This window comes from Lichenostomus cassidix, chromosome 3 (genome assembly GCF_008360975.1).
Source record: "Lichenostomus cassidix isolate B80296 chromosome 3, HeHo_3.0, whole genome shotgun sequence".
Lineage (NCBI taxonomy): Eukaryota > Metazoa > Chordata > Aves > Passeriformes > Meliphagidae > Lichenostomus > Lichenostomus cassidix.
In genome coordinates this window covers 11358640-11379306 of record NC_139483.1, presented here as the reverse complement: position 1 = coordinate 11379306, position 20667 = coordinate 11358640, and the positions used below count along the sequence as shown (strand labels likewise).

The window sequence follows — 20667 nt, the reverse complement described above, 5'->3', positions numbered from 1 at the left end:
CTGTCAGGAGCTTTGCCTGGTGACAGTGTCCTGAGTGGTGGTCACTGCAAAAGCAGGCTCTGCAAAGGCTGTATGGGGCTCTTTGGGAATGGCAATGTAGTCCTGTGAGGAGAGAATTGCAAGCTGCTCCACAGGCTTTGATACAAGGGGAATAGACTCAGGTGTCATAAATCCTCTGAGATGCCTCAGAGTAAAGTTTACTACTGAGGAAGACTAAGGAAAATTACTTGCAAGTCAGTCTTTGTGGTGTGAGTCTTAATACCAGTTGGCTTTTTCTCTGTGCTAGGAAGAAGCAAGTTATTTTCTTGTGGAGGCCTTAAGCTATTCTCAGCATGTCTAAATGCTTCCCTTGCTTAACTACGTAGGTGTATAAACAGGTGCTTGCTTGGTCTCTCCCATCATATCAGATTTTTGAGATTCAGGAATTACCACGTCTTTTTTTCTTTTTTTTTTTTTAGTGCAATGTCCTCTGTGCTGCTGGTACATAATTTATAGAATATTGAATTGCAGAACCATACAATCATTAGGGTTGGAAAAAACCCTCAAGGTCATTGAGTCTAACCATTAGCTTAGCACTGCCATGTTCACCACTAAACCATGTCCCCAGATGCCACGTTTAGATATTCTTTGAACACTTCCAGGAAATGACTCCACCCTGGGCAGCCTGTTCCAATGCTGGACCAATGTTTCAGTGAAGAATTTTTCCTCATCTAAACCTCCCCTGCGAAAATGGCACCTGAGGCTCTTTCCTCTTGTCCTATCACTTGTGACCTGGGAGAAGAGACCAACCTCCATTCAGGAATATGTAGAGAGCAATAAGATCTCCTTTGAGAATCCTTTTTTCCAGGCTAAACTCCACCATCTCCCTCAGCTGCTCCTCACCAGATTTACGCTCCAACCCTTCTCCTTCCTTGCCTATCCCTTCTGAAGAGTTTATAGACACCCCTTGCAGCACTCCAGTAGTGTCAGTCATCCCACCAATACAAAGAGGTTCTTCCATTTGGGATCAGTAGTTGTCCTTCTGACCTACTGAAAGAGGGTAGTGAGCCTTTCTGTGAGTGGGCCTCAGAAATTAACCTGCTCACAGAAATCAACGCACAACATCCATTCTGAATTCCAAATTCACCCCCATGGTGGAATTCTGGTAGACTTGAGAGATTGTTGAGGCAACAGTCCACTACAGACCTTGATTCTGCTACTGTTAGAAGCAAGCCAGGGTGAAATTCTGACATCTGGGGTCAACAAATACTGTATCTGAACAATGCAAAATAGCTGAGGGAATGTGCTGACACAGGGTTTCTTACCAGGCTGTAGCTCCATGTAGTTCTACAAAACAGGTACAGGAAGAACAGGAAAATCCAGTCAGAGTAAAGACTGAGAAAGATTTTGGGATTTCTTAGCTCAAGGCATGAATAAAGACTACAACAGAGCAATAGTAGAAACTATTGCTATGGGCAAGGACACATTCCAGAGAGTTTCTGTATGTGTGGAATGATCCCAAAGAGGTCTGGAGACAGACCATGGGGCAAGAACACAGCCTGATGGACTGCACAAGTGTCAATCTCCTCTCCATACGGTATTCTTCAGAGGCAGCCACATCTGGATTTACCAGCCTGATCTGGAGATGAGGAAGACTAATGGAAAGCAAAGGACAGCAAGTAAGCACTGATGCTAAGTAGCACTTTCAAGAGAAGGAACAAGAGTTGTGTTTGGCTGTGGATGAGCTCAAATTTCCCCAAAAGACAGAATCCAGAGCAGGAGACAATGAAGGGACCTGGAAGACCAGGAGAAAGTTCTGGTTAGGAAACCACTGTGAGAAAAGTCTCTGGAGAGCACAAGGATATTCAAAGCAGCAGAGATATCAGAAAAGGGGCAGAGCCATCTCCTTTGAGATGGTACTTGAAAGGGGAATGAAAGCCAAGGAGAGGTGAATTGAGGCAAAGCAGACACTGCAAGCTGCTGATAAAGGCAGCCTCTGGAAATTCAGAGAGGCCTGCTAGGAGAACAGCTAGCACCATGGGCTTCTTCATCTGCTTACCCAACTGTCTCCTAGTTGAACCATGTGGAGATTATAATGCAGAACTCAGATAAAAGGGACTTCCACTCTGAATGGAAGGAAGGACAAGCCATCCTTCCATGCTGAATGCATCCTTCCTGAAGGCAGGAAAATCCATATGCTTCCCCCACCCCAAGCTGCTCTCAGCCCCTCACCTTGCAGTCCTGCGGCAGGGGCTGCCTTTGGGGCAAGACAGGACTGCTGGGTGTGGCACAGGAGGTGCCGCAGGTTGGTGGCATAACAAGGTCTGTAGCCCCAGAGCAAGGTGCAGAGGATGACCTCAGGACTCCACGTGTTCGCCAGGAAGAGGTCACAGGGCCTCTCCTGAAGGATCTCAGTACAGGCACAAGCATAGGACTGGCAGAAGGTCTGGCTCAGCGTTGCCTTGGTGGGCAGCCCCTGATGTGGGGAGACCCTGAGGGACTCCCCATTGACATTCTGCAGTATCACTCTTCTGGAAGATCTGGAGATGGGGACCTTCATGTTTTCCTTACTGTCCACAAAAATGTTCTCCAGGTTTAAATCCCTGCAGAGGAGAGGCAGCATGTGCTGTGGGCAGGCAGGGGCAGAAGGCAGGTGTTGGGCAGGGAAGGTCAGGGGCCAAGGAAGGAGCTGTGTGTAGATGAGGGGTGGGGAGGGGTGAGGAGAGCTTGGACAGGCAAACAGTGGTGTGGGGAGAGAATAGGCAAGGGTGCAGTGCAACAGTCAGAGATGTGGAGACTAAGAGGCTTCCAGGAGGTCCTTCACTACCTGGGCTGGAGAACATTATTCCCCAGGCACCCCCTCTGTGATGCTCCCCGAGGGGGCCGACTCTATGAGGAGACAAAAGTTGTCTCCATGCGTTGGCTCAGCGAGATGAGCCCTTGGGGATCCGTGACACAGGGGCTAGGCATGGGACAGCCCTGCCCTCCGCTGGCTCCCCTTTGACTTGCACCCCCAGCCACTTTGCCCATCTCTGCTGAAGCATCTCTGACACTGCCCAATCCCCTGCTTCTCTGCCCACTCATGTGCCACATTCCATGAGATCCTTACCACCGGCTTGGCTAAAGTGAATGGGAGCTCTTGCACCTCTGGCAGCAGGCCAGCAGCCACCACCTTAAGGACAATGACAAAAAGGATTGACCTTACACCTTCTAGACACTGCTAGCCCTAACAGTGTCCCTTTGCCAGCAGGCCCTGCTCAGATCTATGAACTGAAGGGCAGCTTGCTCTCCTCTGCTGGCTGCTTTTTCCCCACCTTAACCACCAGCTTGAAGGTGACATGTACAGGCTGTTGGACACCATCGTCCCTCTGTGAGGATGCACAACCACCTGCCAATGACCTGGTCGGGCTGCCCCATGTAAGCAGGGAAGTGTCCTGACCCCAAAACCCAGGAACAGCCTTCTCCATTATCAGCAGGCACAAAGCTCTGCCTGTGCTGGGCCTCGCAGTGCTTATGGAGACATTTCCATCCACCCTTGGACCCACCAGCTTCACTGACCCCTTATCCCCACGGGCAGCCTCCCCAAAGCCGTGTATCGGAGCACTAACAAGCACCTGCCCCGAAAAGGTGGGATGTGGACCCTGGAGCCAGCTCAGGCTATTGCGGCTCCTCCTCCTCGAGCGATGCAGAGAGCCGGGCAGGACGCGGCAGAACAAGGAGCCCAGTCACTTTTCCTCCCGCTCTCCGGGAGCCACCTGCACGCTGCGGGGAACCGGGAGCCCCGGGCAGGTGTTCGGCGCCTCCTCGCCGCGGGCAGGCGCCTGCCGTGTCCCGGGGAGACCCGCACGCCCCAAGTCCCTCCCGCGGGAGGAAGCCGAGCCCGAACCCGCGCCCGGCCCGCTGCCCCGGAAGAACCGCTCTCCCGCAGCCCCGCCCCCGGGGCCGTGCCCGGCGCCCGCGCGCCCTGCGGCCAATCAGAAAAATCGGCCGCCCTGCGTCAGCGGCACGCGGCGGCGGCGGAGGCTGTTGCTAGGCAGGCCGGCGGGCCTGGCCCAATGGGAGCGGGGCGCTGCGGCCGGGCCCGGGCGCAGGCGGCGGCGGCGGCGGCGGCGGGCGCGGAGCGGCTGGGGGCCGGCGCTCACCATGCCCTACAAGCTGAAGAAGGAGAAGGTGCGGTCCCGGGGGCGGCGGCGGCGCCGGGGTAGCTCCCGCGCGCGGCGCGGCGACCGACGGCTCTCTCCCGCCGCCCCTCCCCGGCGCGGCCTTCCCTCGGCTCAGCCCTCGGGCGGGGGCGCGCGCGGGGCTGTGGCCGGCAGGGGGCGGGGGCGCGGGCGCGCGCCCGCGGCGGGCGGGTCGGGTGGCGCAGGAGGGCGGCGGGGGCGCGCGCGGGCCCGGGGGAGGCGGGCGGGGAGGGCGGGAGGGTGCGAGGGGCGGCCGGCGGTGCCTCCGTGAGAGCCCGGCCCGGCCCGGCCCGCCCTGCGCGCTTCGCCGGCCGCGGGGATGCTCCCGGTGGGGGAGGTACGGCCGCACCCGCGTCTGGCCCCGCTGCTCCCTCCGCCGGCGGGGTGAAGGCCCGGATCCGCCTTTGCCGCCGCCCAGGGCGGCCGGGCCGCGGCTGTGGGTGCCCTGGCACCGTGTATCTCCGATGGGGCCGCGCCCCGGGGAAGGGCTGGGTGGACACGGGGCCCTGTCGCCCGCAGGTGGCTCGCCGGGGTCAGCCTGCGGTGATCGAGGCGGGAGATGCCGGCATCGCTTCTGGGCTTGGGTCCGTGGCCTCGCCCTGGGCGTCAGCTGCCGGGGGAGCCGTTCAGGGTGCCTTTCCCAGGGAAAAAGGGCTAGGAGTGGATGCCTGGAGCGGGGTGTGCTGCAGGAGTGGTCTGTAGCAGGGCACACCTGAACTCTGCAGAGAAATGCTAAAATTCTGAGCAAGGTGAAGTTTTCTCTGAATGTGTTCTCATCCTTTCAGGAGTCTCCCAAGTCTACCAAAAGCACCACAAAGCCTGGCAGCGGCAGCAGCAGCAGCAGCAGCAGTAGCGGAAAGGATGGTGGGGCAGAGAATTCAGAAGAGGTAAGGCTTTCACCTTGGGTACAGCAGTGTGCATGTACAGCTCATCTTTGGGGAGGAATTAAATCTTTCATTTTAGCTGCTTCAAGCTGTTCCACCAGAAAACACATGTCACCAAGATCTTAAGAATTCGGAGAAGGAAAATTGGCCCAAAGGGAACAATGACTATGGATGAGACTGGATGCGTCTCATACCCTACAGACCTGCAAAAAGGCATTTGACATGAAGCTGAGGGCGAGTGCTGCTCGCAGAGGTGGGCAGGGCATGGCAAAGTTGGCTGCAGAAAGGAACAAGCCATGATTATCGAGGTGGAAGCCTGACAGATGGGAGCAGCTTCAGTGCTCCTGTCAGAGCAAAGCGCAGTAAACTCTGTTGTCACTTTGTGTCAGAGTGGGAGAGTAGTGAGAAGCAATAGGAAAAGATCTGTTCTTCTGAGGCGTTTTCTGGAGGAGTGAGATTAGGAAGTAATGGATAGGAACACTTGAAAGAATAAACTGCTAGAGATTAAATGGTTCTCCTTTGGTATATCAGCCTTGTTGCTGAATGCAGCATTCCTCACAAGAAGGCACAGTCTGTATTCCCAGATGTGCAGTCTCACTCTCAGTTTTGATGTTGCCAAGGTAGACACATTAGAATGGCCTCAGCAGAATGTGATAGTATGATAAGCTGTGCTTAAAATTAGTGCAAATACGTGTACACTGGAACTTTTCTGGTAGTCCTGAGTTTATGTGGCACTCAGGCAGTGATTGTGGAATTTGAGATTTGGCTCGGAAGAGTGTTGTACGCGTGTCTGAGGAAGCATGCATGTGTGTGTGGTTTATTTTTTTTTTAATACTGCAATTTGGCAAACAAGCTGTGCCACTTCTACATCCATAGAAGCCTGCGAGCTCTAGTCTTGTCTGGAACATAATTCAGAGGGTTGGGCATGGGAGACATGTAGGGCTAATGAAGACTAGGAAGAAATGTGTAGTTCAGTGGCATAGTTGTAGTCAATGTTATTTTAGAGTCTACTTCAAAGCATTGATCTGCATTGCAGAGCCTCAGAGTATATCCTTACTATGAGCCACTCAGTTTTCTTCTCATGCCTAACCTGCTGTGTGGCCAGCAAGGAACCAGAGTCTAACTTTGTGTGCCTTGGAACAGGCAGCAGTTTTGTAGATCCTGCATCTTGGCCTTTGCTTCTGTCCATTTTATTTTGTGTGTACAGCTGAAAACAGTTTGGTGGAGAGCTGTCTGCAGACTCCAAGGAAGTGAGGGAACTTCTGCATTGGCATTATGGGTCAGACTTACCTTTTATTTATGTGGCACTCATTGCTGAGTTCACAGCTGTGGAAAGATGCAGGAAAGCCTGGGTCTTGCAATGGATAGCCAAAAAAGCAAGTCACACTGGTGTGCCCATCCAAATCAGCAGTGGGCCATGGCACTGCTCTCCTGGTTACAAGTGGTGCAGAAAGAAGGGAAGAATGTCACAGGCTACAAGCTTCCTTTTGTGACCTGAAATGGCATGTAATATTTGCCTGTGTGCAGAAGAAACTTAGAAGGGATGTGTCTAAGCTTCCCTCCCACAAAACATACCCAGCCACTTCCTCATACTCCAGACAAAATCCAGCCCTTCTTTAAGATGGAAAGCTGGGTCTCCTTTGATCATAGGAACAGAGAGCAGAGCAGAAAGGAGACACCTCTGCAGTGTGCACTGCCACAGGTCTCTTCTTCCTTTCTGTGTTGAGTCTGCGGTGAAGTTTTTTCCCTCTTGGTGCTTTCCTGTCTCTGGAGTGCTCTGCTGCAGAATGGAAGAGAGCTCTTTGCTTGATAAGAAGAAATGTATACCAGTTTGAATGCGATTTTCTTGCTCTTCAGGAAACACAGAAAGGTATTTTGACTTTCACATTGTGTGAGGAATTAGGTAATGTGTGCTGGGAGCAAAACTCGTTCCTTTTGTCAGAATCAAGAGGTGGTTTGACTTGTGAAACGCTGGGAGTGGTATTGTCTGGTGGGGTTGATGGGCTGAGCCCAGCCTCGATACCTCTGCTGCCATTGTAAGAGTTTCATGCCCTGTGAATTCCCCTGTGGAGTTATGGTTGCTTGGTTGCCTGTTCTAGGGTGAAAATTGGGTGCATTAAAGAGATCTTTCCTTTTTCTTCATATCTCAATAGATGCTTAATGGGCTTGCAGCAGGGGAGCAGCATTTGGGCAGCCCTCTTCCAGTATGTGCTTTCCTCTCTCACACTGTGCTCCATGGAGCAGGGGAAGGAATCAACTTTAATTTATCCTGGTACCAGAAAGTTGTGACTTGTTTTGCAGGCTACTTGTCTGGCTGGTGGGATGAGTAAAGCTTGTTGCAGAGCAGCTCAGTTTTGATGGATCTGGGCAAAGGCTGTGGACTAGGAGCTCCTATGGGGATCTCTGTGGAGGGAGATGAAGAGAACCCCCTAAGCAAAGTGCTTTGTTCTCTGCAGCAAAGGAGCTTTTAGTGGAGCTGATCTGGAAGGGCAGATATGTTCAAAAGCAGGCATATCCCCACAAGGGAAGGCAAGCATTGGATTCCCTCTTAAGTACAGGGGTACTGCAGCACTCTTTTAGTTTTACTCCAAGATGAGCATCTATCTGATGTGAATAGCCAGCAGAGCCTGGCCAACCCCTGGCTTTGTAGGGGCAGTTTGCTTAGGAAGAGACAAGGAGCACTGGAGTAAAACATGAGAGCAGGGAGTGGGAAATGAAAGGTATGTTTAGTTTAGTCGCTCTGGAACATGATGAATATACGAATGCAGAGAATTTGTGTGTAGCTATTTAAGGAGAAAAAAGAAATAATGTCAGAGACCAAGGCAGCGCTGAATGAGAGGATGAGAAAGAGTTACTCCTTCTGGCCAGAATGACTGGGAGAGGCAGCTGGGTGGGGAAGAGAGTTAATGACCTGGAAGTGGGAGCAGGCATTAGCAGCAGTAAAGAGGGGAGTTGCTCTGCCGCCTCAAGGGCAGCTTGGAGCCTTGCTGATGAGATTTGCAGCTCTGGGAGAGGGTGCACCTTTTCACTGAGCTGCTGTATTTTCATGTTTTGCAGATATCTCCATGGGGCTTGTTACTGCAGTACCTGGAGTTCATTATTCAGAGACAGGCATTACAGCGTGTTCATGTTACTTCTGAGGCAGAGAGCCTGATTTTAATAGGGAAGCTGTGTAACAGCAGACAAAGAGAGCAGGTACTGACTTGAGGGATAGGAAGGGAAGAGTCATCTGAGGAGGAGGAGCTGAGAGCAGATCTGGGCTGGGAAGCTTAGCAAGCAGGGGATGCTCAAGGGACCAGTGAGGCAGAAGGGGCTTCCCGAGTGGCAATGCACCCAGCTGCAGTAGGAGTGCCTGCAGAGGTGAGGTCATGCACGGGTAGGGGAGCGCAGGAGACGCTAGCACAGCTCAGGATGGCTGGGGGAAGAGAATCTCTGTTCTCTGGGTTGAAGAGGAATGGCACAGAACAAGCTCAGGGCCTGGGGCTCATTGACTTGTGCAGGCAAGTTCCTAACAAGGAGGAGAGGTGGTGGGAACCAGTGGGGAGGAAGTGCTCTGGAGGCAGGGAGCCTGTGCTTGCAGGAGTTCTAATTCGATTGCAGCTGGGGCTAGCCCATCCTGTTGGCACAAAGAGCTGCTCCACTGCAGTGGGAAAAGTGGGGCTGCCCCACTCTGCCTTGTGCTGTTCTCCAGTCACTTCAGTATATGCAGAGTAACAGCCACAGCAAACAGGGCCTCCCAAGCTGTTGGCTTTGCCATGGTGTGTGAGCCCTGCCTGTCAAGATGGGGCTGAGCCTGCTCAGGCAGAGGGGTGCCTGCAGCCATGGAGCAGTTGGCTGGTGTTGGTGTCAGGGAAAGGGTCTGTGCATGAAGAGAAAAGCTTTCAGGTTCGGTAGTCTGCTGTGTTTTCAGGGATGGAAACTTCAGAGAAGAAAGTGTTAGGAAACTTAAAATAAGCCTCTTCTGATTCATGTGACCAAGGTAGGAGGTGTTGAAGGCAGCAGGACAGCAGGCCTGCCACAGGAAGCACCTCCTGAAAGCAGGGATTCAACTTTTACCAGAAAGTGCCTGTAGCAGCAGTCCGTCATAAACCCTCTGAGCACTGCAGCCTATGAGTATATCTGAGCTCCTCAGCCATCAAGTTTTCTCTAGCAATCTCAGTTGTGTGACCTTTGCAGGTATATAAATGTTTCTTAAACAGCTGGCAGCTAAACCTGAAGCTATGTTTTGTCTTTCTTCATGCAAGATGTTGAAGACTGAAGACTGTACACTGTTGAAGACTGGTGGCAAGGCCAGCCCCCGATGCAGCCTGTTCAAATGCAGTAAAAGCACCATGCTCAGAACATTTACCTGTGGTGTTTCTGAGTGGGTGAGGAGTGCATAGGCATGTCCCATCAGCTAGGAGGGGCCATGTGTACTGCTTCCTTCACTGTTACTTGGGAGGCCACCGCTGCATCTTCTGTTTCTCTCTGTACCATGTTTTCTCTGTGATGGCTCAGCATTCAGATTTTTCCCATCTTCCCTGTGGAAGGACAGTGTTGTAGAGTCGAGGACTCCCAAAAGCATCTGGACAACATCTTGAGTGGCTCACACTGCCTTGATACCCAAGTATTTAGGGTGAGGAATGAACTTCTCAGTCTTGGAAGCTGGCCAGCAAGGCTTTGTCCTGACTTAACTGCGTAGAGACCTCTGTTTAGGATAAGTTGCCTCCAGTTTGTAGTCTGGGCCTGCTTTGTTTGGCAGACACTGCTGTTTTTATCACAAGCTCATCTGGCTCCCTCCTCTCATCATGGGACAATGCTGCTCCATGAAGGCAATCAGAACAAATGTAAACTGTAAAGAGTTCAAATCTTTTTGTCTCCCCCCACTTTGGCTTGGAGCTGAGCTTGGAAAGGAACCACTCAAGATTTCCTTCAAACAGAGCCAGACCAGAAAATCTTTCTGATTTCTCATTGAAAGTAATGGCTTGACAAAAAATTGGTGTTTTGTGTTGGATCCTGTTTTCCATGAGGAGTCTTTGCACTTGCTCTACAAATCCCAATCTGTAGAGCGGTATCTCCTTGTAGACAGCTCTCCTTGTTCCTACCTTGCTGCCTTCCCACATGCTGCAGGTGCATTAACTCTTGCTCTTGCACTGCAGTGCTGTGCTGCTCCTCTTTGGAAACCGGTTCAGGGAAAGGACTGTGCAGATTAGCTGCAGCTCAGCTGGTCCTCACAGGAAGAGACTGGCCATCTGGAGGATGGAGAGCTCTGCTGAGTTCATGCAATCCCTCAAAACAGTCCTCGTCAGTGTTCTGGTGAGGTGTGCATTTGTATCTCTGTACTTATGTGGCAGCTGAGAGTTACGAGGGAAGAAGGGGGTGACATCCAAGGGACTTCACTCACCTCTGCTCCCCATCCATTGTGCCATTCCTGTTGTATCCTAAACAGGTTCATCCTGCAGCTCCTTGGCTTCATGTACCAGCAGGAAGGAGGTGGATCATGCAGCACAGCCAGAGTAGGCTGGGGGCTGTCTCCAGCTAATCCCTCTGGTTTTTGGCAGGATGTTGCCCTTTTCTGTGCTGAGTTTCCCACAGGTTGGGTCAGTGTGAAATTAAAGGGTCAGTTGTTGGGTCATTATGGTCCAAGTAGAACTTGAATCAGCAGAGCTTCAGCAAGGTCAGAACAGAGCTGAGCTGGGCAAACACTGGCTTGAGTTTCTGGTCACATGCTAAACATGAGAAAGTGCCTCTGTTAGTGCAGTTTAACAAGAGTGAAGTGGGAGAGGAGAATGCAGGCAAAGAGTTTGTGTGGCAAAAAGGGTTGATGTGGAAAAGACACATCTGCAGAAGACCAAACAGCAGTGAGAGAGACAAGGCAGAGGTGGAGAGAGCAGCCAGGATGGGTTGGGAGAGGCCACAGCCTGGGACCTAAGGTCGCATATGTTTGTATGTATGATTCATGTGGTTTGTAGATGAGGTGCTCCTGGACCATGAATGCAGCAATGATTTTAGTGGTCTTTGTTATTGCCTTACCAAGACCATTATGTCTGCTCTGTACTACACACTGCTTTGCTTTTTCCCAGGTGATTCCCTGTACAAGGACAAAGAAGCAAATAGCTGATTTTATAAACTTGCTTGCTGTGTGTTGTATGGAGACCGAGATTTCTGTTTAGACCACAGAAAGTTCTTATTTCTGCTTTTTTTTTCTGTCAACAAACTGAATTTGTTGCAAGATATGACTTTGCTTTCCATATCCATAGCACTTGCTGTGCCATGAGGCTCCGGTGTCTTTGTGGTACCTCACAGACATGAGTAAAACTGATGTTTACTCTGCAGGTATGCTGCAAATGTAACCAACAGCTCTAGAGCTGGCAGGAGCATGTGAGATGTACTCAATTACAAGTGCAACAGTGAAAAACCTGACCAGTTTCTTCATTCCAAGAAGATGGTGATGGTGTCTGCTTATGAGGCTTATTGGTAAAAGCTTCTGAGTTGCTTTATTCTCTCCCTCATCAGGCCCAGCAGCCTCAGCAGCAGCCGCAGCAGCCACAACAGCAGACGCAACAGCAGCCAACTTCAAACAAGCGGCCCAGTAACAGTGCTCCCCCCCCAACCCAGCTGAATAAAATCAAGTACTCAGGGGGACCCCAGATTGTGAAGAAGGAGCGCCGGCACAGCTCTTCCCGCTTCAATCTGAGCAAAAACCGGGAACTGCAAAAGCTCCCAGCCCTTAAAGGTAAAGAGGCTGTGGGGTGGGAGTGACCTGCATGAGAAGCTGCACTTTGTCCTGGCAGAGTGTGGTGGTGTAAGGGCTCTTCCCAAAGCAACTCTGCCAGTGTCCAGCTAGTTTTATGGGCAGTGCAGCAGGGATAGTTCTGGGAAAGGTGCTTGGCTTATTAGCAGGTAGAGCATTGATGGATGACCTAAAATAATCAGAGTATTCTCAATGCAAGCATTGCACTTAATTTCCCATTTGCGCTTTTTACCCCTCGTGTTTCTATGTACTGAGCATTGCCTCAGATTCTTCAGCAGGTTGTGCAGGAAGGTGGTGAAGTGCAGAGACCTTGATGCAGACTGCCCTTGGTTTCTACAGACAACCCTTCCTGGGGGAAGACCAGGCCTCCTCCTCATTGTGTTTCCATTGCAAATTATAATAGTGCAATTGAACCTGTCCACGTTAGGGCAGCTACTTGGTATTAGCACTTAGTGTACATTATGTTGCAATTAAACATGAGTGTGGACAAGGAGAAAGCATTTTCAGCAGTCATTGAGCCAGACTCATCACTGATGTTGCTTATGGACACAGACAAGCCTTTGAGGAAGGGCAACTGCCTTGCAGCTCAGTAGCATTCTGCAAGCCGGAGATAAGTTTGTGTCGTTGGCCAAGGCAGTGCATAGTTTCCAGTCATATCAAAAAGAGAACCTCTTGATGTGTAGCTTCTGCCACCCTGGCCCCTCTCTTCCACCCTGTTCTCTGGCAGGAGGGTTAAGCTACAGTGTGTGCTGCCCGGCTCCCTTTGTGTCTGTGGGGTGCAGGACATGGCTGTCACTGGTGTGTTATGGGGGCTGGTTGAGTTCCCTTTTCAGTGCACTCTGTACGGGGAAGAGATCAGTGCTTATCAGGTTAGAAAATGCTACCATGTTTGAAATCCCTTCATGGGATAGTTGCTTCAGAGGCCTTACAATCCCTCTGCCTTTGTTGTCCCATATCCATACCAGGGATAACACTTCCTCTCCCTCTTGCCCTCCAACAGTTCAAGGGGGATGTGATGGGGAGGGGGAGACCATAGGGAGCAAACCACAGTGATACCTGGGGAAACCAGGAAGATGTTCTGCCTGTCTCCAAGGACAGATGTCCCTGCTTTCTCTGACAGATGCTCCTCCACACGAGCGAGAAGAGCTTTTCATCCAGAAGCTGCGGCAGTGCTGCGTTCTTTTTGACTTCATCTCCGACCCCCTCAGTGACCTGAAATTCAAGGAGGTGAAGCGAGCAGGTCTCAATGAGATGGTGGAATACATCACACACAACCGTGATGTCGTCACTGAGGCCATCTATCCTGAAGCTGTTATCATGGTAGGGCATGGAGCCAGTGTTTGTGTGGCTTGTGTGCCAAAGAAACAGGGAAGTGGAGGAGGAGGAGGGGATGGGGATTTGTCAGAGAGGAGAGTGACCCCAGTCCTACCCATTCCTTATCTACCCACCTCCTGAAAGAGAAGTATGTGTGAGAGTGGTGGTAGTGACAATGCCTGCTGTGGGGAGAGGTGGAAGCTCTTGTCTCCAGCACAGACTGCACATGAGAAGGTCCTGTGCAGCCTGTAACTCTACAGCCTGCAGAAGGGATCTGCTGTCGGCACAGCTGTGACAAATCACAATGTGTTGCTCTGCAGCGAAGGATTTGCTATGTGGAGGGCCATCATGAGGTGTCAGAATGTCATTCATGCACTTTTTCACTCACCTCAGTTTTCAGTGAACCTCTTCCGGACACTCCCACCATCGTCCAATCCCACAGGAGCAGAGTTTGACCCTGAAGAAGATGAGCCTACATTAGAGGCTGCCTGGCCACACCTTCAGGTGAGGAGGAGGGGGGGATGTAGATCTGGTGAATTTATCTCCAGGAAGTCGAGAGTCCACGTAGAGCTGGAGCCTGCCAGCCCTGCCAGTGCTGCTTCACCAGCCTGCAAGGGTTCCTGGGGAAAGACCAGGCCTGCCACCCAGGGGTCAGAGGTGGCTTCTAGGCAGTGCAGGAAGCAAGGGTGTCCTGGGAACTGGCTGATGCCCGTGTACAGCATTCATTTGCAGGTGGCTTTAAAACAGGCTGGGGAAAAAGGGTAGGAAAGTGACAGTGAGCATGTTTTAGCAGAGCTCAGCAGTGGAAGTCAGGAGGAAAGCTCCAGGCACTTGCACAGGAACGTGTTGTCAAGCAGACAAAGACAGAAAAAGAGACAGGTACTGCAGAATGAAGCAGAAAACACAGAGAAGAAATAAGGTGGTGTTCTGCAGCAGTGTTTAATCACTTCTCACTGCTGCAGTTGACATAGGGATGTGAGCGTTGATAGAAATAGCGTGTCCTCAGCACCAAAGTGCTATGAATGCTAGGCAGCATTTGTTTCTCAGAATTGAGTCAGCAGCAGCCAACATGGATCTGTGGCAACTGAATGCTGAGCTTTTTGGTCAACACCTCATTTTTTTTTTACTGCAGTCCTTGGCAGCTAGGCCCTACCTGTGGATGCATGCTCCTACAATTCCTTCAATTCCAAAGTCAGATGTTTCAAATGCATCTATCTTTTTTGGCCTAGTGGCCTCTCAGAACCACTAGGAGGGATGAGAGTGGACTCATCCCTCTCAGAGAGCAGCAGGACCAGACGTTGATGTTTCAGCACTGACAGCCTTAAAGCAAGCTGCCCTTTATTTTCCAAGTGGGACACAGCATGCAGCTCTCCTGGCTTAGTGAGGCCAAGCCAGCCTTGAGTCAGTACCCAGGAGGCAGAGGACACTGCATGTTTTCCTGGGGTCTGTTTAATTTCTCTGCTCTTCTGTTCTTCCTTGGCGTGTCTCAAGGGCATCCAGTGAGTCTGAGCCTTTGCCATCTCTGGAGGTTTCTGTTCTCTGTGGAGATGTGTGCTAAAGATGGGAGAAGAGTTTCCCAGACCTAGTGTCTTAATCTGAGTAGGTGGATGTTATCTTTGAGGGGACCTGAGGTGATGAGAGCTCATGCAAATTTAGGCAGTTGTGTGCCACCAGAGACCCCTTCCCATTAGAGCAAGGGCAGCTGAGTTGATCCCACTGGGTAAGGAAACACTGAGTTTGGTGCTCCTGTTCAGTCTTCCCAACCTTTCACTGAATCCTTAAGGAGAAGGAAAACAAAATCTGAAGTAAACACTGGTGAGAGGACAGGGGGATTTCTAAATAATCTCCTCTTCTCCTCCACAGCTGGTGTATGAGTTCTTTCTCCGGTTCCTGGAATCGCCAGACTTTCAACCAAATGTAGCCAAGAAATACATTGACCAGAAGTTTGTGCTATCTGTAAGTAATTGTTGCCCCTGCCACTATGTACCACCTTTATGAAGGACATGCAGCAGATTTTGGTGCTTGGTGATGTGACTTTTCTTTATTTGTCTTGAATGAGCAGACAGAATTTTCTGTGCAGGGCAAGACTGTGTGCGAGCTGTAGTCACTGTAACTCATAACTCATTGTACAGGTGGAAAGGGGCATGGGGGCCTTGCAAGGGAGATCTGGGGACATGCAGCTTTGTAGAATGTCCATGCCATCTCTGTGCTTCTGAAGGTGAAAGAAATGATGATGGTTACAGCTTGTGACTAGGAGGTCATGTGTTTCAGGGAAATGACCACTGTGCTCAGGGTGCTGAAGGCATCACTCAGCTGAAAGAGCTGTTTTTGCCAAGCATGAGCAGTGCCCAGTGTTGCTGGTAGCTTTTCCCAGACAGGCAGTATGCAGGCACTGACTGAATTTCTCTCCCCATAGCTGCTGGATCTCTTTGACAGTGAAGATCCCAGAGAACGAGACTTCCTAAAGACTATTCTGCACAGGATCTATGGGAAGTTCCTGGGTCTGAGAGCATATGTGAGGAGGCAGATCAATAATATATTTTACAGGTGAGGTCTTTCTTAGTACCATTTAGACTTCCTGTCTCCAGCTTTATTCATTCTTCTTGCTTACCAGACTGTATCCAGCATTTGGCAATGACCTCTCATCCTTCTCTTTAGGTTCATCTATGAAACAGAGCACCACAATGGGATTGCAGAGCTACTGGAGATCCTGGGAAGGTAAGGCCACTTTTGGAAGTCCCAGAGGGCCCATAGTGAGTGAGGCCTCCCAGCCCAATGCACTGTGTGAACAGGGAGTGCTTCCTTCAGCAATCCTTGCAGGAGGCACCTCTTCCAGAGAGTCTCAGTCTGACAGAGCATGAAGTAAAGTACTCTCCAGCCTGCTGATAAATACAGTGGTAGCCTTCTCCTCCCCAGAACTGTCTCCTGTTGTTTTCAGTCTGAGTCCAGTCACACTTGCTATCTTGCCTCAGCAGGCAGTAAAAGAGAACAGCTCCTCACGGCTCCGAGAAGCCTTAGCAATGGGCAGCTTTTTCCAGGGTTTCAGCTTCCCTTCTGTTTGTAGCCCTGTTGTGCTGCCATCCTCCTGTTCTGTAAAGCACAAGACTCAAGCAAGCACTGAGCTGCTTCAGTGCTGGTCTTCCCCAGAGGTTCTGCCTAAGTGTGTGTGGGCTCAGCCTGGCACAGGACAGAGCAGAGTTCAGGCTCCATCAGATGCTTTTCCCTGTGGTGCCTGCCAAGAATGCTCTCACTGAGCTCAGTGTGCAGCCAGGGCTGCAGCAACCACACTTTTGGTGGCTGCTTCCTCGAGGGGCTGATGAGAACTAGTGTGTCTTGTGAGGTGAGAGACACTGTATTTATGCAGGGTAAAAATTTTAACAAGACTCTTGTTTCTTCTCAGCATAATCAATGGGTTTGCTTTGCCTCTGAAGGAAGAGCACAAGATGTTCCTCATCAGAGTCTTGTTACCACTGCACAAAGTGAAGTCTCTCAGTGTCTACCATCCACAGGTGAGAAGTGCTTCAAGTTCCCAGGGCAGATTGGGATTTTTCAAAAGCTTATTGCTATTATAAGCTCGGTATATTTGTATTAGTTTGAAAGCTAATTGCTTATAGCTATTCACCAGGCCACATTACTGCATTGTACAAAGTTCTTGCTGTGAGGTGTTCCAGGCTCTGCCCTAGTCCCATGCTGTAGTGGTTGTCCCATTCTTGTGGTGCCTGGGGCTGTGCCACTGGATGATAGGAGGGTATCCTGACGTTTCCCTCTGTCTTAATGCTGTGGCTTGCTTTGTCTTTCTGTGCTGGAAGCTTGTGAAATACTGAGGCCCTGCTGAAACCACAGAGGTAAAATTCCTAGCTGCAGTCATCAGCCTGTGCATGTGGTGTATCAGCTGTTAGTCACCGCTGAGATATGTGGAGAAATTGGTGTGCTAGTCTGCTAGATTGGTTTAGAGATTAATTTCTTCCAATTTTGAGTACATAACATAAAAATAGAGAAGACCAGAGCTTGGGCTAGGAAGTGAAAATGTATGGGTACTAAGTAGAGATGCCCATTCTCTCAGCCCTGTTTCTATGGGGCAGGGCTTTGTGTCAGTCAGGTTTGTTCTTCCTACTGTGTGTGTAGCTGTGCTTGTATCTGAATGTGTTGGCTGTGGACTGTTCTAGGTGACTGAAGGTTTATCCTTTATGTGGCACAAATATCCTGAGCTCAGGCCCTGCCTGCTTGATCTTGAAGCCTTCACTTACCATCAGAAAACTGGATTTGCTTAGAGCTGTACCATAATGGACATGGTTTTACTTCCAGCCTAGGAGGGTGGTGGCATTTTAATCTCAGGTGCACTTGAGGAAGCTCTAATTTTGCCATGTTTTTTTCCTACAGCTGGCGTACTGTGTTGTACAGTTCTTGGAGAAAGACAGCAGCTTGACAGAGCCAGTGAGTAACCTTGCTTCACTTCTGTGTGACAGTCAAGTCCCAAAAAGCTTCACAGCTTCCTTAGAGCAGCCTTTTTTCATCCTTGCTGTAAAGAGGCTGGGAGTCAGTGGTATTGTTTACTGAGTTTGCCTGGCTCCCTGGGGACAGAAAGGGCTGTACTGCTCATTGCAAGCCTTTTGCATTCTCTCCTGAAAGCTTCAGGAAGGTGGGCTGTAATCTTTGTGCTACAGATCTTGGTGCAGCAGAAGGAACAGGATACCAAACTGTTCTTTCAGGCCAGAACTTTTGGCTAGTGAGAGATGCTGCAGAGACAAAATACGTGACCATCTGATGGAACCAGAGCTTGTGGGGCCCTGAAATAGTAAGAGTCCCCTCCAGACTGCTGGAGTTGGCTGTAGAATTGTGAGGGGGAGGTTAGGAACCTGGGGCATAAGGTCTACTTAGGCATGCCACTGTTCGTTCATGAAAGCATTTTCCTTCCAGCTTCAGCATCAGTTTGCTACCTTCATAGAGATAAGTCACATTGTAGACACATTTGCCTTCAGGATGTAGTGCTGGGATACAGCAGGTTCTAAAATGTGTGAGCAGTGTAGATAGAGACCTCACATATTCTAAGTTACTGGCTACACAGACCTGCAGTGTTAATCAGGCTAAATGCCAGCTTGGCAGAGGGTGCAAGAAGGAGACAAGTGTTTCTCCACCCACTGCAGGCCAGGAAATGTCTTCTACAGAGCTGAGCTTCACAGGCTCAAAACAGCAGATGGGCAGAGAACACATACTTCTGTCGCTGTAGCAGGGAGCACCAAAAGTGTGAGTGTTTTAATGAGTAATGCTGGCTGAGGTCGTTCTGTTCTCTGGCTGAAATGTGTGTGCTCATGGTGAGCCTGCCTGTGCTGGGTAGAAGCTGGTCAGCTGTTGTCAGCTTTCTGGCTCCACAGCTCTGACACCAGCAGAGCTGAAGCAGAGCTCCTAGTTTTTCCTTTAAACATGGGTCCTCAATTTCCTTTGTTCCCAAAAGCCTGCTCTGAAACAAACTGCATAAAGTAGCTTCCTGATTGTGCTGAGTACTTCCTGTGGCTGACATCCAGTCCAACAGCCTCCTGCCAAAGCACCTCCTAGGGTGAGGGAGAAGAGAGAAATAGAAACCTGTCAGCATTTCTAGGCTTCACTTTGCAGCTTACTCAGTAAAGCTGTGTAGCTCATCACTGCTTCCTTGGTAACGGTTTGGTGGGCCCTGGATTACTGACCCAGGTTTGGTTTGGTGCTTGTGGAAAGCAGTGGAATGACCCAATTTTATTACCTTCAGTGGGTGTTGTGTCTCAACCAGACATACCAAGGCCATATTGCCACAACTTATGTTCTGTTGAAGCACCTTGCTTGTGAAGGTTTTGAGTAGACCCCCAAGATGACTGGGGTTATTGAAGTCTGGAAGAATTACAAGGCTTGTGCATCAGCAAGAGTCTGAATGCACTGGGAGATGTTACCAGGAGTGCAGGAAGGAGGCCACGTTACTCCCTGAGTCCACACTTGCCTCCAGTGGGCTTTCCAGAAGCTTGCTCAGCAAGGCTTCACATGGTAGCTCTTGCCTTAACAGCAGTCTGAAAGACTACCAGGTGAGCAAGGCTCAGATGTGCTCAGTAAGAGCAAACAGAGTCCACACACCTCACACCACCTTAGTTGTAGGAGAAGTTACTTCTGAGTCATTGAAGCTAACTCTTGCCTGAATGGCAGACATGAGTAATGACAAACATTGATGATAACAAACTGCTGGCTTCTCAAGCCTTGAGTTGGCAGGAACATAATGCTCAGATATCTCTAATCCTGCTGTTGCATTGCACACTACTGTTCCTCTGCTGCTTTGGACTTCCTTTCAAGTGCTGGCTTCAGGATCAGGTAGCTGAAGTACAGAGGTTTGAAAGGGCAACTCCTGTGGCCAGCTGTGTGTGACTCCAGAGTCCACAGAGTAAGCATTTCTTCTTCCAGTGGAGTGAAGGTCTGCAGCATCTTGGATTCTGCCTTTACAGTGTCTAGAAGCAGATGGGTAGGACAGGAAGCAGTATTAAAAAGAAATAAAATCTAGTGAGGTATAGCCCTTCCCTAATCTTGTAAGCAATAGTTTTACTCAGCCAGAAGTTGCATCTGCATTGTCATATTTAATTATAACCATTAGGTGTAAACTCGGTTCTGGAGTCTCTGGACTTTGAGTCTCCACAAAGTCTTGCAAGAATGGGTTCCATAATCCAGTTAGTTTTGTGTGAAGTAGTATTTCCTTTCCTTTTCCCAAACCCATCCATTGCATTATTTATTTGGTGCTCCCCAGTATTCAAGCTCTGTAGTGTTTTGAATAATGACTCTTCAGAGACCTTCTCCATAGCATTTCCAATTTTGTTAGCTGATCTTCCATGGTTGCTTTGCACTGTCTGCCAGCTGCTGCCCACTCCAGTTTCACCCTTCTGTGTTAAGCTATGTTTGGGGATAAAAAGTGATTCTAAACTTTGTGCTTGTAATATGAAATTGTAGCAGCCTAGGCAGAGCTGCTGCCATGAATGTAATGTGGCAGAGTTTGGGCTTTTGTCTTCTTTCTTCTCCAGTTACCCACCCAGACTTTCTGAGAAAGTCTATTTTGTTCATTCCTTCCCTCTGCTGTTGTGACCAGACACTTAAAAATTTATTTTGCAGCTGGTGTTAACTTTCAGCATCTAACATTGTCTCTGTACCCTCCCCACTCAGGTGATTGTGGGCTTGCTGAAGTTCTGGCCCAAAACTCACAGTCCCAAAGAGGTGATGTTTTTAAATGAGCTGGAGGAGATCCTGGATGTGATTGAGCCATCTGAGTTTGTGAAAGTTATGGAGCCCTTGTTCAGGCAGCTGGCCAAATGTGTCTCCAGCCCACACTTCCAGGTAGGTTGCAGCTCAGGGAGAGGATAAAGCATTGACTTGTAATCCACTTGGTATGTGAGGGATGACACCACAGTTTTGGGGCTTGTATTTGTGGGGGTGTAACCAGGGTGAGTATTGGGGTGACATGTGGTGGAAAGCAGTGAGAATTCTCACCACAACCAGGGCACGAGCTCATCCAAAGAGAAAACAGCAAATCAGTGGAGCCTCTCCTGCTGTTCTGTGCTATGCAGCACCATGTATT

At 50.1% G+C, this 20667-nt stretch overlaps 1 protein-coding gene across 2 annotated transcripts in view; it reads left to right on the top strand.

Annotated features, from left to right (window-relative positions):
• The first annotated feature begins 4014 nt into the window (after nucleotides 1-4014).
• The window catches only part of PPP2R5D (protein phosphatase 2 regulatory subunit B'delta), a 27685-nt gene continuing 11032 nt past the window's right edge, over nucleotides 4015-20667 (top strand). The window contains exons 1-11 of one of the 2 annotated variants that reach the window (XM_085054487.1): nucleotides 4015-4149; nucleotides 4946-5047; nucleotides 11540-11759; nucleotides 12898-13097; nucleotides 13485-13595; nucleotides 14955-15047; nucleotides 15508-15638; nucleotides 15750-15809; nucleotides 16492-16600; nucleotides 17472-17525; nucleotides 20256-20426. In XM_085054487.1, the coding sequence (XP_084910613.1) occupies nucleotides 4123-4149; nucleotides 4946-5047; nucleotides 11540-11759; nucleotides 12898-13097; nucleotides 13485-13595; nucleotides 14955-15047; nucleotides 15508-15638; nucleotides 15750-15809; nucleotides 16492-16600; nucleotides 17472-17525; nucleotides 20256-20426 (1278 nt within the window). In that variant the 5' untranslated portion in view covers nucleotides 4015-4122. Of the gene's footprint in view, nucleotides 4150-4384; nucleotides 4498-4945; nucleotides 5048-11539; nucleotides 11760-12897; nucleotides 13098-13484; nucleotides 13596-14954; nucleotides 15048-15507; nucleotides 15639-15749; nucleotides 15810-16491; nucleotides 16601-17471; nucleotides 17526-20255; nucleotides 20427-20667 lie in introns of those variants that run through there. The other variant, XM_085054486.1, reaches the window with a different exon arrangement.